This window comes from Microtus ochrogaster, chromosome 24 (genome assembly GCF_000317375.1).
Source record: "Microtus ochrogaster isolate Prairie Vole_2 chromosome 24, MicOch1.0, whole genome shotgun sequence".
NCBI lineage: Eukaryota > Metazoa > Chordata > Mammalia > Rodentia > Cricetidae > Microtus > Microtus ochrogaster.
The window spans coordinates 34908567-34921169 of NC_022024.1; the positions used below are offsets into that span (position 1 = coordinate 34908567).

The 12603-nt window shown below is 50.6% G+C and overlaps 1 protein-coding gene across 4 annotated transcripts in view; it reads right to left on the bottom strand.

Annotated features, from left to right (window-relative positions):
- Positions 1–12603, bottom strand: part of Appl2 (adaptor protein, phosphotyrosine interacting with PH domain and leucine zipper 2) — a 46463-nt gene that overhangs the window by 11410 nt on the left and 22450 nt on the right. For all 4 annotated transcript variants that reach the window (XR_003377967.1, XM_026784619.1, XM_026784620.1 and 1 more), the window contains exons 6-14: positions 10699–10740; positions 10526–10584; positions 9255–9401; positions 5902–5984; positions 3678–3836; positions 2356–2544; positions 1254–1296; positions 1119–1175; positions 949–1037 (exon numbers count right to left, since the gene is read on the bottom strand). Coding sequence is in view for 3 of the 4 variants with exons in the window: in XM_026784619.1 (XP_026640420.1) it covers positions 949–1037; positions 1119–1175; positions 1254–1296; positions 2356–2544; positions 3678–3836; positions 5902–5984; positions 9255–9401; positions 10526–10584; positions 10699–10740 (868 nt within the window). In the remaining variant the exon portion in view is untranslated. The remainder of the gene's footprint in view (positions 1–948; positions 1038–1118; positions 1176–1253; positions 1297–2355; positions 2545–3677; positions 3837–5901; positions 5985–9254; positions 9402–10525; positions 10585–10698; positions 10741–12603) is intronic.

Below are 12603 nucleotides of genomic sequence, written 5' to 3' on the forward strand. Positions count from 1 at the left end.
AAATACAGAATCTGAATTATGTGTATTATTGTGTTTTCTTTGAATTTTTGGACTGTGAATGAGCTAAGTACAGAGAGACATTTCATTGTGTGGGCTGCTAAGCTAAACCAGCATACATATGTATTTTAAAGGTATGACTTCAGACTTTGGGTCTAAGGATTTGTTGCTTTGGAAAAGGGGTTCTTTTGTTTCAACAGAGAGATGCCACATAGCCACCACCGGGGAAAGACACCTCTGGAGCCCACCAGAACCTTGCCAGTAAGCCACAGCCACATAGCAATACACAGATTAATAGAAATGGGTTAATTTGAGATATAATAATAAGCCAGAAATACGCTTAAGCTATTAGTCAAAGAGTATTGCAAATACTGTAGTTCCTGTGTGGTTATTTCGTGGTCTGGGCTGCCGGGAATAAACAGGAGTCCTAGAATACATCTTTAAGCCGTATTCAAAGGAAGCTGTGTGCACGCTCAGTTAATGAGAACAGCAAAACCAGAAGTAACGGGATGCCTGTAACTCCAGCACTTGAGGGGCTGAGGCAGCCCAGGTTACCACACCCCAACAGAATAGTAAAATATTCAATGCTAATAAACAAGTGATAAACTTATTGAAAGAATTATGAAAATGCCCATCTGTGCAGAAAAGGCTCAAGCAGGAACGTGGACACACGCAAGGGGACGAGGGCTACCCTGCCCTCATAGAGCCACTGGCCAGGATGCACGCCTGTCTCGTACTGAGGTCCGGCCCAGTGGACTGGACAGGCATCCTGAAATCAGGTTGAGTACTGGCTCCGCCCATCGCCTGTGCTGTGGATGTGGGCACATTTCCACAACGACTGTGTGGCACAGGGTGCAGTGGAATCCAGGGTTGTGAGGGCTGGGACAGCTCATTTCAGATTCCTAGTAGTTCGGCTCCACAGAGGGTCATTTTTCCCTGTCCTTTAGTTACCTGGAGCAAGAGCTTTCTTGTTTTTTTCCAAAGCTTGTAATTGGAGTCACCGCCTGAAGAGCCGTCTGGTTCAGCTTGATGGCTACGGCCTACGTGTAAGCCACAAAACACACGCTTAGTCAGGGAAGGGACACCTACCTTGCAGTGGGGTGCAGGCAGGTGCCAATTACCTCTGGGTTGTCCGTCAGGTAGATCTGCCTGGAGATGTTGTTGACCGCGCATATCCACTGTGGAGGACATTAGGAAGAACACTGAGCCCAGCTGCTCATCCCAGGAGGACAGGGGTGAGACAGACAGAGCCTTACCTCTTCGTATTCCTTTCTGCTCTCTGCTTGGAGAATTATCCCCCTGAAACAAACAAGATGCATCAGTGCTTCCCAGGTCTCGGGACTAAGGAGATGTTTGCTAACAACTTGGCCTCAGGAAAGCAGCATGTCGGGATGGAAGGAAAGTGCAGCTTTTGGCCTGGCCCTTCAGTGGGACACATTATCTCCAGACCACGTTCTCTTCTGTACGTGAGAAGGCTGGACCTGGATCATCTAGCCTCTGACTACAAATGAGAATTGTCTTGATGCTCTTCCTAGGTGATCCAAGATAGGCCATTACCTGCCCCCTGTCCTTCTTTGAGGAAGGATCTAGCGTATATTCAAGCATTGAAAGTCCATACACCAAGGATGTTCCACCTTTATGGTGGCCTCAGCTCTCAGGGGCTCTGTGGTAGAGGAACACTGATGCCATCTGTGTACCTGGGAAGACATGGGACCACTAGAATCTGGGCATCTTAGTCCTGAGCCACTGGCCATTGTCAGGAAGAACAGTGTCTAACTGCTCTAACTTGGGGGAGGGGTGGCCCACAGGCTCCCACCATTCCCACCACTACCCTCTAGGCAGGCAAAGCCTGAGGTATTTCCTAGGATTTAGAACCCTAAATACAAACTGAAACACTGCCCTATATGAGGGGACCCACTGTGACAGCTACAGACTACCACATTTTCAGGTATCGCCTTTGGGCCCGCAAGTTCTCAAGGTGTGGGGACTGTGGTTAAATGACACTTCTGTAGAGAATGTTCCAGATGTAAAATGGACTTCTTGGATAGTTTCCTGAGCCTTGCTCTGAAACAGGGAGTCCCAGCTTTCTCAGATCTGACAAGCACCACCTGCTACATCTGTCCTATCCACGTCCCCTCCCCTCCCAAGACACAGCTGGATCCTCACGAGGTCCTGAACTAGGTGAGCTGAGCCCAAGTGGTCACTGTCTCTATTTACAGAGAACTAGAAACCATCCTTGGGAGGCCCTGCAGCGTGGCCTCTCCTGTGGAGGACTGGCGCGTGGCAACCTGGGCTAGGAGCCTTCCTTCTGTCAGGGCAGTTCTGACACTGTTCACCCAAGTGAGACACGGAGCCTACGGTTTGCCGCTGGGCGTGGAGATCTGGAAGCAGTATCGCCGGTCCTCGCAGTCCACGGCCATCACAGAGCAGTTGTCCAGGTCCTGAATCAGGCCTCCGGCCACGGCTCCCCTGGGCTGGCACATGAGGTTCCCGCCTTGCGTGAAGAAGTACAGCCTCTCCCAGGTGGTGGTGACCAGTCCTGTCTTGCTGTGGGGATTGCATGTGGAGGTCCATTAGCACTAGAGCACGGGATACCCTCCATACCATGCTGCCCGTTATTAGAAACTGGCGTGTTTAATGTCTTTGCATTAAACGAAAACTCTGAAACTCATGCCATGAACAGTGGCAGAAACACAGCCTAAGTCACTAGGAAGACGGCTCTGTTCCTGTGAGGAGTGACCGCGCCAAAGCCAGCACTGCAGGCACATATGCCTACTGTCGGCCTCCAAACCCAGCAGCCTAACTAGGACCCGTTCATCACAATGAGGAACCAAAGCCTGCATCCTTTCCCCAGGGTGTAGAATAAACTGTTCTGATTCTACCAGTCATGGGGTCACAGCGCCTCTCCCCCAATCCTGGGGCTCTACCTGGAGGACATTCCCGTTTGGTGGGCTGCATACCTGAGAAAAATGCAGCTTCTTGGCAAAAGTGTCACAACTTTGTGGACTGGCTCCTCCCTGCCACAGAACTAATGGGGACATTTATAGTCTCACACTGATAGGCCTGGGAGAGGCTTCACCTGCAGAAAAGAGCTGGCAATTTCTCAGATAAGCCTAATGATAGAGAGACTTATTTCACTATTAACTAAATAGCAACTATGTGCAAGACACTGTGGGTCTTGCTCCAAAATTATTATTTACACAGCAACTGCTAACCCTGGAGGGCCCCCCACAAACGAGAGCTCAGTCAACAGCAGTGAAGCAGGACTCATGCATCCTAGACCGGAATCCACCACCAACACCAGTGCGCTCCACACCTGACGGCCGCAGCCTCTTGGGATCTTAGAAGCAGGCGGACATTTAAAGACATGATCGTGACAGGTACAATCCAACCTGGAGAAATCTAACTGATATTGCCTCAGCACAGGCTCTGTGGCATTGCTCTTACCCTTCAGCCAGCAGGGGCCCAGGACTCAATGCCTGTAGCGACAACAATGACCATGAAGTCTAAACCAGGTGGCCTGTAGCCCCTGGAGTCCAGGATATTGTTGCCAGCTTTGTCTCAGTGTCAGGCCTGTCGCCCACTACCACCCACAGACCTCACTGGTGACATGAGAAACAGACCCCAGGGCCACTTCCAGGGAAGGGTGAGCTCAGCCAAAGGCTGCATGGCGTTCTCACTTTCTGAGATTGAGGTAGCCAGCCTTCTGGATGAGGTTCCTGTTGATCTGTGGTGTGGCCACATCACTGTCCGGAGTGTAAACAGATTCATCGACCGAAAGCAGCTCCTGCTGGGACACGCGCATCTTGTCTGCCTCAGCTTCCAGTTCCACCTGAATGCTTCAGACAGAAGGGTCCAGGTCAGTCACTCTCCACAGGCCAACTCACCACAAGGGGGCAGGGCCTGCTTTACCCACTGAGACTTCCCACATTACAGATGGAGCTGCCAGCTTTCCATGGGGCACAGCTATCCACCCTCTACTTCGGTCCAGAGAGCTGCATTACCCGAGTGATACAAGCCTGCCACTCTAGAACACTGGTTCAGGGGTCACACTCAGACCTAGGAGCTGCTCTGGGAACCCATCCTCAGGGTCTACACATAGGCAGCCTATCACCCCTAAGGGAAGGAGTGCAACAGCACTGCCTAGCTCAGAATCTGAGAAGGCTATGAGAGTCAGGAATGACCGGGAAACATCAAAGTACAACAAGCCAAGGACTGTCCTGAGACCATCATCCACTGGGCAAGAACTGCTCACAGAGAAAGGGGCCGGTGACTAGGCTCTGGTGTGATAGCCCTGCCTGGCTTCACGTGCTGCATGCCGACATGTAGAAAACTTGGAACTTTTGCTTCGACAGGAGCTACTCTTCTGGCCTCACCAGACTCTCGCCTACTGAGGACAGGTGTAGGTTATAAAGTCTAGGACAGAAATTCCCAGACGGTCCCCACAGCTGAGAATGCAAACTAGAAACAAGGAGCCCCACTTCATGAAAGGTCACAAGAGACAGAACCAGGGTAGGCAGGAGGAGCTGGGCAGACTCGTGCAGCAAAGTCACACTGACTAGATTCTCACGCTCCGTGCCCAGGATCTATCTTCTCTCAGCCTGGCTGTTCCACCCAGCTCTCAGCTCATCTAGGTGAGTGTCCCTTATAGGAATGCAGAGGTTTAGTGCCAGCATCAGATGCTGCCCAAGGGCTTCATGTGGGTGAGCTGCACCTGCTTAAAATGCAACAGCACAGGTCCCCATGCCTGAAGAACAGTGGTGGTATTTGCTCACTAGCGTGAAATTCAAGTGCTAAGAAAAAAAAATCATCTCTCTGCCAGAATAGTGATGTACACCTTTCATCCCAGGAGGCAGAGTTCCAGGCCAGCCAGAGCTACAAAGTGAGACCCTGTCTGCAAAGCAAAACAAAACTTCAGTCTTGAGAGATGAGAATGGGCCCCTTTATAGAGTGACAGGTTCTGTGATGTCCAGGGGACAAGGTGATGTCACAGACATCTCTGGCATCACTGTTAAGTCTGGCCTGGCTCTACCCCTGCTGCTGGTCACTGGGTAAGCCCAGGGCATGGCTTTCCAGAAGAGCACAGCTTCCTGTCCCAGCCATGGAGGCCAGAGTTCACACTGGTTCTTCAGGGTTCACGCCTTGTCATCAGAACCTTTCATGAACTTCTGCTTGGGTAAAAATTCCTGCTAGGTCTCTTAAGCTATCTGAAATGTAACAGCTTCAAGAGAACATTCTCATTTTCCTAGATGAAGTAGATTCTATATTCATTATTTTCACTTGGTAGCCCCTCTTTGGGGTGGGGTGAGAGGTTCTGAACGGGGGCCTCATGTGCCCCAGTCTGACTTCCTGACTCCTCCTCCCCCCTTCTAACTCTTCAACTCTAACCTGCCCACCCCAACACACAGCAGTCGTAATAGGTATTAGAGTGACATACTCATGTGCAGAGAGAAACCACGAGCCACCTCAGAGCTCCTGTCTGGGGCTGCGGCAGAGGGGAGAGGCAGGAGCCGGGGCAGCCCTCCCGAGCCCAGAAGACCATCTGAGGACTGTGATGTGCACTCCACGGCTGAACTGCAGCTCGCCGACGTAAACACAGAGGCTTGGCATCTTGCTGGTCTACTGTGAGCTAGTATGACCCTAGAATTCCCTGAAAGTGGAGCTGTTGCTGTTGTTGATTCCATCACCGCAGAGGGCAAGCTAATCCACACTGCTCTCAGGCTCACAGCATGTGACACCTAAACACTAACAAAGGCGATTCAGGCACTGTGAGCACTTGGACACCATGGGAAGTACTGCGCGTTTTCAAGCTGGGAGTTTGCCTGCTAGGTGACGATTACAGGGTGAGGGTGACTCAGTGGGAAGACAAAGGGGACCCATGGCCTAGCCTGAGAGTGGCATTACCTCTGAACCATGCCTGTAACGGATGACAAGAAACCGTCCATACTTTTGGAGAACATCTCTGCTCCTCTCTTGAAGAAGTTAATCTGAAAGATACAATGGCAGTACTCTGAACATCAGCTGGAAAGGTCACAGACGATTCCCTGATTATGAGATGGTGTGGGAACAGCTGATGTGGCTGCCAGCCCCTCCTTGCTAGCAGTCTGGCAGCATCCCTCCACGACGGTTAAGATGCCCAAGTCCACAGTGTGTGTGTCAGTGGGGAAATGGAGCTTGACAGCCTTGCTGAACTGCAGGAGACACCAGGAATACAGAAAGGGAATAAACCCTTGGTGCCAGTAACCACAACTGATCACCTCTGAAACTGCCACCAGCAGCTTTCTCTTCCATGAGTTCGAAACCAGTTTTACCAGTAGCATTACGTGGAGAAGAACCACGTGACAGATGCTCAGGACCAGCAGGCACGGACAGACATTTGATGGAGTATAGCATGAGATCTCTACCCAATGCAGGGCTAACATCTGCCTGAGCACACTCCCTGGGCCAACAGCTGGGTACCCAACACATGTGAAGGGCCAGACATGGGAGAGAGAGAACACTTCTGGGCATTACAGACGCCTGCAGCTGCCCAGCCGAAAAAGCTCCAACCTGCTTCTCTGGTGGGCTTTCCAAAACCTGGACCTGAGGTGCCTAATGACAGGGACTTAACAACCGTGAACCACAGACAGACAGACAGACAGACAGACAGAAAGCACCTAGCATGGGCAGTCTCTCTATGTGCCTTTTTGGCTCATCTGGAACTGGATCATGGCCTGGGCAGTGGGCCAAGAAACTGAAGTCTCTCCCTAAAAGGCCAGTGGATGTTATCAGCAGGGTTTTCTATCCTTCCCTCGAGTCCGAGAACACTCTGGGAAAATGTGTGCACCTGTGTCTTTAGGTCATCAGGGGTAAGTACAGCTGATGAGGAGGATTATCTCATGAGGCAGCACACACATGCTCTGTCTGGTCCCTGACCTTTGATTCAGATCAAGATTGTAAATCCATTTCAGTCCCTGAAATGTCAACCAAACAATACTCACCAACTAATTTTCATCGTTTAAGTCAGCCTTCTGCTTTCTCATGGCTCCGCCTCTGGGGTCTCTTGTCCTTCCTTGCTGACCTCCTTTGGAACATTATTTTAACAAGCTTGCTCTCCAGTTACTCTGAGCTCTCCGGGGTACCCGATCCCAAGCACATGATGAACAAAGGGGCCCTAAAGCCCCGCCTGGTGCTTACCCTGTCAATGTCATATGACAGGTCACTTTATGTGCTCCAAGATCTGTGCAGGGCTCCTGAGATGGCTCGGCCTTGCCACCAAGCCTCACACCCTAAGTTTGATCCATGGGAGCCACATGCTGGAGGGAGATCACTGAAGCCTGCAGTTGTCCTGTTATTCCTACATGCAGGCCATAGCATGTGCACGCCCACACATGTATGTACACACACACAAATATGATTTTGGAAAACCTACACAAATAATAAAACCTCAGTATTGAAGTCTGTTTTCTAAGGACCCCTGATGGCGGTGTTGAAGTCTGAGCAGGTGCAGCGTGCACACACATGAGCTAACACAGGCGGTGCCCCATAAACACCGATCAAAAGGGCTGAGGCAGGCACACGCTTCTGAGTCACCCAGCAGCTCATGTCATGAGAGCAGGAGCTCTCAGCTGAGGGAAAACTCCAGCTCTGAGGAGAGTTCTGTGGAGAAGGGACTACTACCAGTCCTGCCTCTTGAATGAGGAGTTTACTGATGCAAAATGAAATGCTCCTTCTGTGGTCCTCTAACCCGATGCCTGGGCCACCCAAGCAACGATGGCACAGTTCTGCCGTTCTAGGCCGGGCTGTGTGTGTACACTATCTACCTTTCCTCTCCTCTCCTCCGGCTGATTTACAATCACTTAAAAGCCTGGCTGGGAGACAGTGCAGTCATGGGCTGTGAAAAGAGAGGAACCTCCTGGCCACATCCTTTGGGTCCTGTCAGACTGTCCATCAACCAAGATCCACAGACTGCCCAGACTGGAGCTTTTTATCTGAGACGGCAAATACAAACCCTCCCTGCCATGCTCCTGGGCCTGCCGGTGAGCAGGGATTACTGCCCAAGGTAAGGGCTACCAGCCTGGGAGGGCACACAGGAAGTGACTACAAAGAACATGGTCTCTAACAAGTCTGCCACCTCAGGGCCAAGTGGAGTACCTAGCTCCAGGAGAAGCGGGGGGACAGAAAGTCAGCATAGTGGCCATCTTTATTCAGACGACAGAGCAGCTAGATTGCAGGTATGAGCTGAGTTTTATGAACTCTCCCATCAACGTTTAGCAACTGTATTAGGGATTACAGATAGTGTGGGTGGCTGCTTAAAGATGCCCAGACCGCCCCCTTTCCTAACTGAAGCCGATGATGAATTTCTTTTGAAATATATGCAATTTTAAAATGCATACAAAAGTCCAAGCTGTTCATGTATGTTTTAAACTGGCAACTGGTCTTAGGAACATTTGGTTTCTTCACATCATTTTTAGTTCCCAGACTGTAAATGACCTAAGATTCTACGCGCATTTCTCCTGTCCGACATAAGGGTTGACAGTCACAGAGGGGGAAGGCAGGTAAAGCTCAGGCTGGCCCCGACACGCCTCTGTGCCACCACAGCCGGGCTGGCATCCTTAAATGAGAGCATCTCTTAAGACTCAGCAGATCACTAAGGAGGAGGGAAGGAGCCGAGGACAGAAGACTTCGGAAAGCACAGGGACATGCCACTGGAGAACGGCCCTGGAGGGAGCGCACTGGAGAACGGCCCTGGAGGGAGCGCACTGGAGGGAGCGCACTGGAGAACCGGCCCTGGAGGGAGCGCACTGGCAGTAACTTCAGGGGCATGCCACTGGAGAATGGCCCCGCCAGAGTGAGCCTGACAGTGCCGAGAAGAGAAGGTACAGGCACATCCTCTGTCCAAGTCAGCCACCCAAATTAGGTGGGAGTGAGCCACAGCTCAGACTGTAAAAGCAATGTACACACACCGGGCTCTAAAACCAGCCGCGAGGCCTGGGCAGAAAGCTGCAACTAGGAAAGCAGAGCCAGGACGGGCTTTCCTGGGTGAGAGGCGGGCGGGCAGGCAGGCGGGCGGGTGGGCAGGCTCTTCCCTGAGGGAGGCTTGGGATTGGGCCATAGCTTCCTGAACATATGGCCTCACAAGTCAAGCCCAGCTGGAAGCTCTCCTAAGAACTGAGCCCCAGGAACATTCCCAGGATACGGTGCATCTGTTTCTATGGCAACGCTCCCATGTCTCCTGACCACTGCTCTGGGTCTCCCTTCATGGTGCAGGGCCCTACCTGTCCATGGGCAAAGCCTATCAAGGGTTCCATCATGGCCATCCGCTTGCGGTACTGCAGCGCGTTGAGCGCACAGTAGTACTGGAGGGATGACAGGTGCTGCTTCCGTCGCGCAGACGCCACCTCTTTCCCGACTTCAGTCTTCACCTGCAGAGAGGGAGAAGGAGAACTTCAAGTTGCTCATGGGGTCCAAGAATTCTGCAAGAGGCGAATGGATGGAACGAGAAAACCCATCCTGAGTGAGCACTACAGATCCAGAAAGACAAATGTAGTATGTATCAGACGTAAAGCAGAGGACCAGCCTACAGTCCGCAACCCCGGAGACACTAGAACCCTCTTCCGGAAACAGATGGAAGCAGGTACAGACCCACAACTATCCGCTGCCGAGCTCCCTGAGCACAGTCGAGGACAGGGAGGAGTCAAGACCATGATGGGGAAACCCAGATTCAGCTGACCTGAGCTAGTGGGAGCTCACTGGCTCCAGACTGACAGTGGGGAACCTACATAGGACTGAACTAGGTCCCCTGAATATGCAGGGGACAATGGTGTGGAGTGGGCAGTGTGTGGAGCCACTGGCAGTGGGCCCAGGATCTACCCCTAATGCATGGACTGTCTTGGTGGAAACATTCTCTATGGAGAGACACCTCACCCAGCCTAGGCACGGGGGGTGGGGGAGGGATACAGAGTGGCTTGGTCCTGCCTCAGTGAGGTGATTGGACAGACTTAGCTGACTTCTGAGGACCAGATGTGGGGTGGTATGGGGGGGGAGGAAGGACCTAGAATTGATATGTAAAAAATAAATAATAATTAAAGAATTATGCAAGAGCACAAAACTTCAGGCACATTTGGTTCATCGCAAACATTTCACAATGAACATAAAGGCATGGAGGTAAGGGTCCACCTTGGCTTAACAAGAAACTCCAATGAAAACACCCAAGTGACAGCACCTCAGTCCCCGAGACTAGTTGAGGCAAAGCCAGTACTCAATGCTTCGCACTGGGAAGATGCTACAGCAGCAGGTGCCAAAAGCCACAGAGTTTGGTTCATGCTAAAGTCTGTAGTCCCAGGAAATAATTTAGCTCAAGGAAATCATGTAACAGAAGTAAGAATTGTACGCCTGAAGATTCAGTTGCCTGTGGCAGCAGAGAGCCTGACAGCACCACGCAGAGGTCACCCAGCATGTGACCAAGCTGGTGCTTGACTGTGAAGAGGTCCAGGACGCTCTCCACCGCACAGCATCATTTACAGAAGCGACTCTGAAGGACACTCACCCGCTCGTTCTCCTTCTTCTTAGGGAGCCTGCTGTATTTTGCCATTGAAAGGTCATGCTCTAAAAAGAAAAGGTATCTGAGCATGTATCATAAGACACTGACTGTCTAAGCCCTGCCCACCCTGAACTCGGGCACATCCCAAGCCTATGCACCCCAAATGGAGAGATGCCTACCAGTGCTGGCGAGCCCAAAGAGATCCTTCAAAGTGCTGACTTCTGCACAAGGGAGAAGAGAACGTGTTAGCACAAAGGCGATGGAACCACGCGAAGCCAGAGCTCTGCCTTCCCGAAAGGATCAGGGCACGGGCTCTGCCCACAGGCGCAGGCCTTGTGACGGCAGAGGCTCTTCACCCCCAGTGGTCTATAAGGGAGATGGAATCTGGGGATTGGCAGATGGGACATTGCCAGGTACTTGTCTGGAAACCTGGCCTACAAGCCGAGGCGCTCAACTGTCTAGAGCATCTCCCTGACAACAGGCGGGGCTACAGTGTGGCCCAGAGTTTCCCGCAGACATCACTGTAGAAATCTGATTTATTAGTAGCCGGTGGACATGGGGATTGCGCTAATGAAAAATGGCACAAACCGGTATACTGCACAGCCACAAGTCAACACCAACAGCCATGACCCCATAGCGTGGCGCTCCACCTATCAGCCACCAAAATGGTTTAACAACCCCCAAACCAAAATGACAAAACAGTCACCAAAAGAATAATGGCCCAAGATGAAACACTGAAGAACACAGGAGACAGAACCCGGAGGCTTCTGAGATGATAATGTAATGACAAGGTGATAATTTCTACCTTCCTAATACAATCCATGCCACTCTGTCAAACAACAAACACTCTAGGCTCTACACTCCTCAGTCTGTATGCAGAAGGCCTGCTGGTCTTCCTTCTCCTGGTGTTGCCTGCCTTCGGCCCCTTCCCCTCGAGCATTTTCCTTTCTCTGCTTCTAACTTTCTGTTAGGGCAGAGCTGTCTTCTAACAGCTTGTTAGGATCTCCTGCTCTCACACTTTCGCAAGGGCAGCTGTGGGGCATGCTGGTGTGATATAATGAAGATATAACATCAGGAGGATCCCGGGTTCAAGGCCAGCTTGTGCTATATACTCAATGGTTAAGAGTACTTGGTACTCTTTTAGAGGACCTGGGTTAGGCTCCCAACACCCACATGGTGGTTCACAGGCATCTGTAACTCCAGTTCCAGGGCATCAGAAACCTTTTTCTGTAGACATGAGGCACACATGTAGGAATATACATTCAGGGAAAACATCCATATACACAAAATATAAATTACTTAGAATTTAAAAGACAGTAAAATGTACGCTAAGGCACTGTCTGAGCAGACAGGGGCCAAATTCACACTTGGCTGGGACCAAATCCTTCAAGTTCATGTCTCTGTGTCATGAGAAGAGGATGACTTGATCAGGTTTTTATAGATAGAAGAAGGCTGTGTGCCACCATTTAGGTGCTGGGAACCTTTGCAAACCTGGATCCGTGGCAAGAGCAGCCAGTGCTCTTAGCCACTGAGCCGTCCATCTCTCCAGCCTCAAGGTTATACTTTTTTTTAAAAAAATTAAGATTATAATTTTTTTAGTCAGTCTTCTCAGCTATAATTTTTTGTTTTTCTTTTTTCTAATATGGAATGTTTTGCAGATTTTCATGTCTTGTGTATGGACCATGCTAAGCTATCTTCTCTGTATGCTTCTAATAATTATATATAATTCTTTACTCTGTAAGTAATAAACAAGATTAAGGATACCAGCATTAGGACCTTTTGATTCAGCTTTCTAGTACCAAGTTTTTGAATAACGCCTTCTTAATACTCATTTGGATTATTTTTTATTTCAAATACATCTTTAATTATTTTAAGGTTCTCTTTCAGTTTGGAAACTTAAATTCATCTAAAAGGCTACCCAGGTGTGGGTACCAGTCAGACTTCCTCGCTCCCCAATGAGCTTCACGGGAGCATGCTCACAACCATACCCTAAGAACCTGATGCCCACACCTCAGCACCCTCCACAGAGAATGCCTGCCACTACCCACTCTAAGAACCTGATGCCCACACCTCAGCACCCTCCA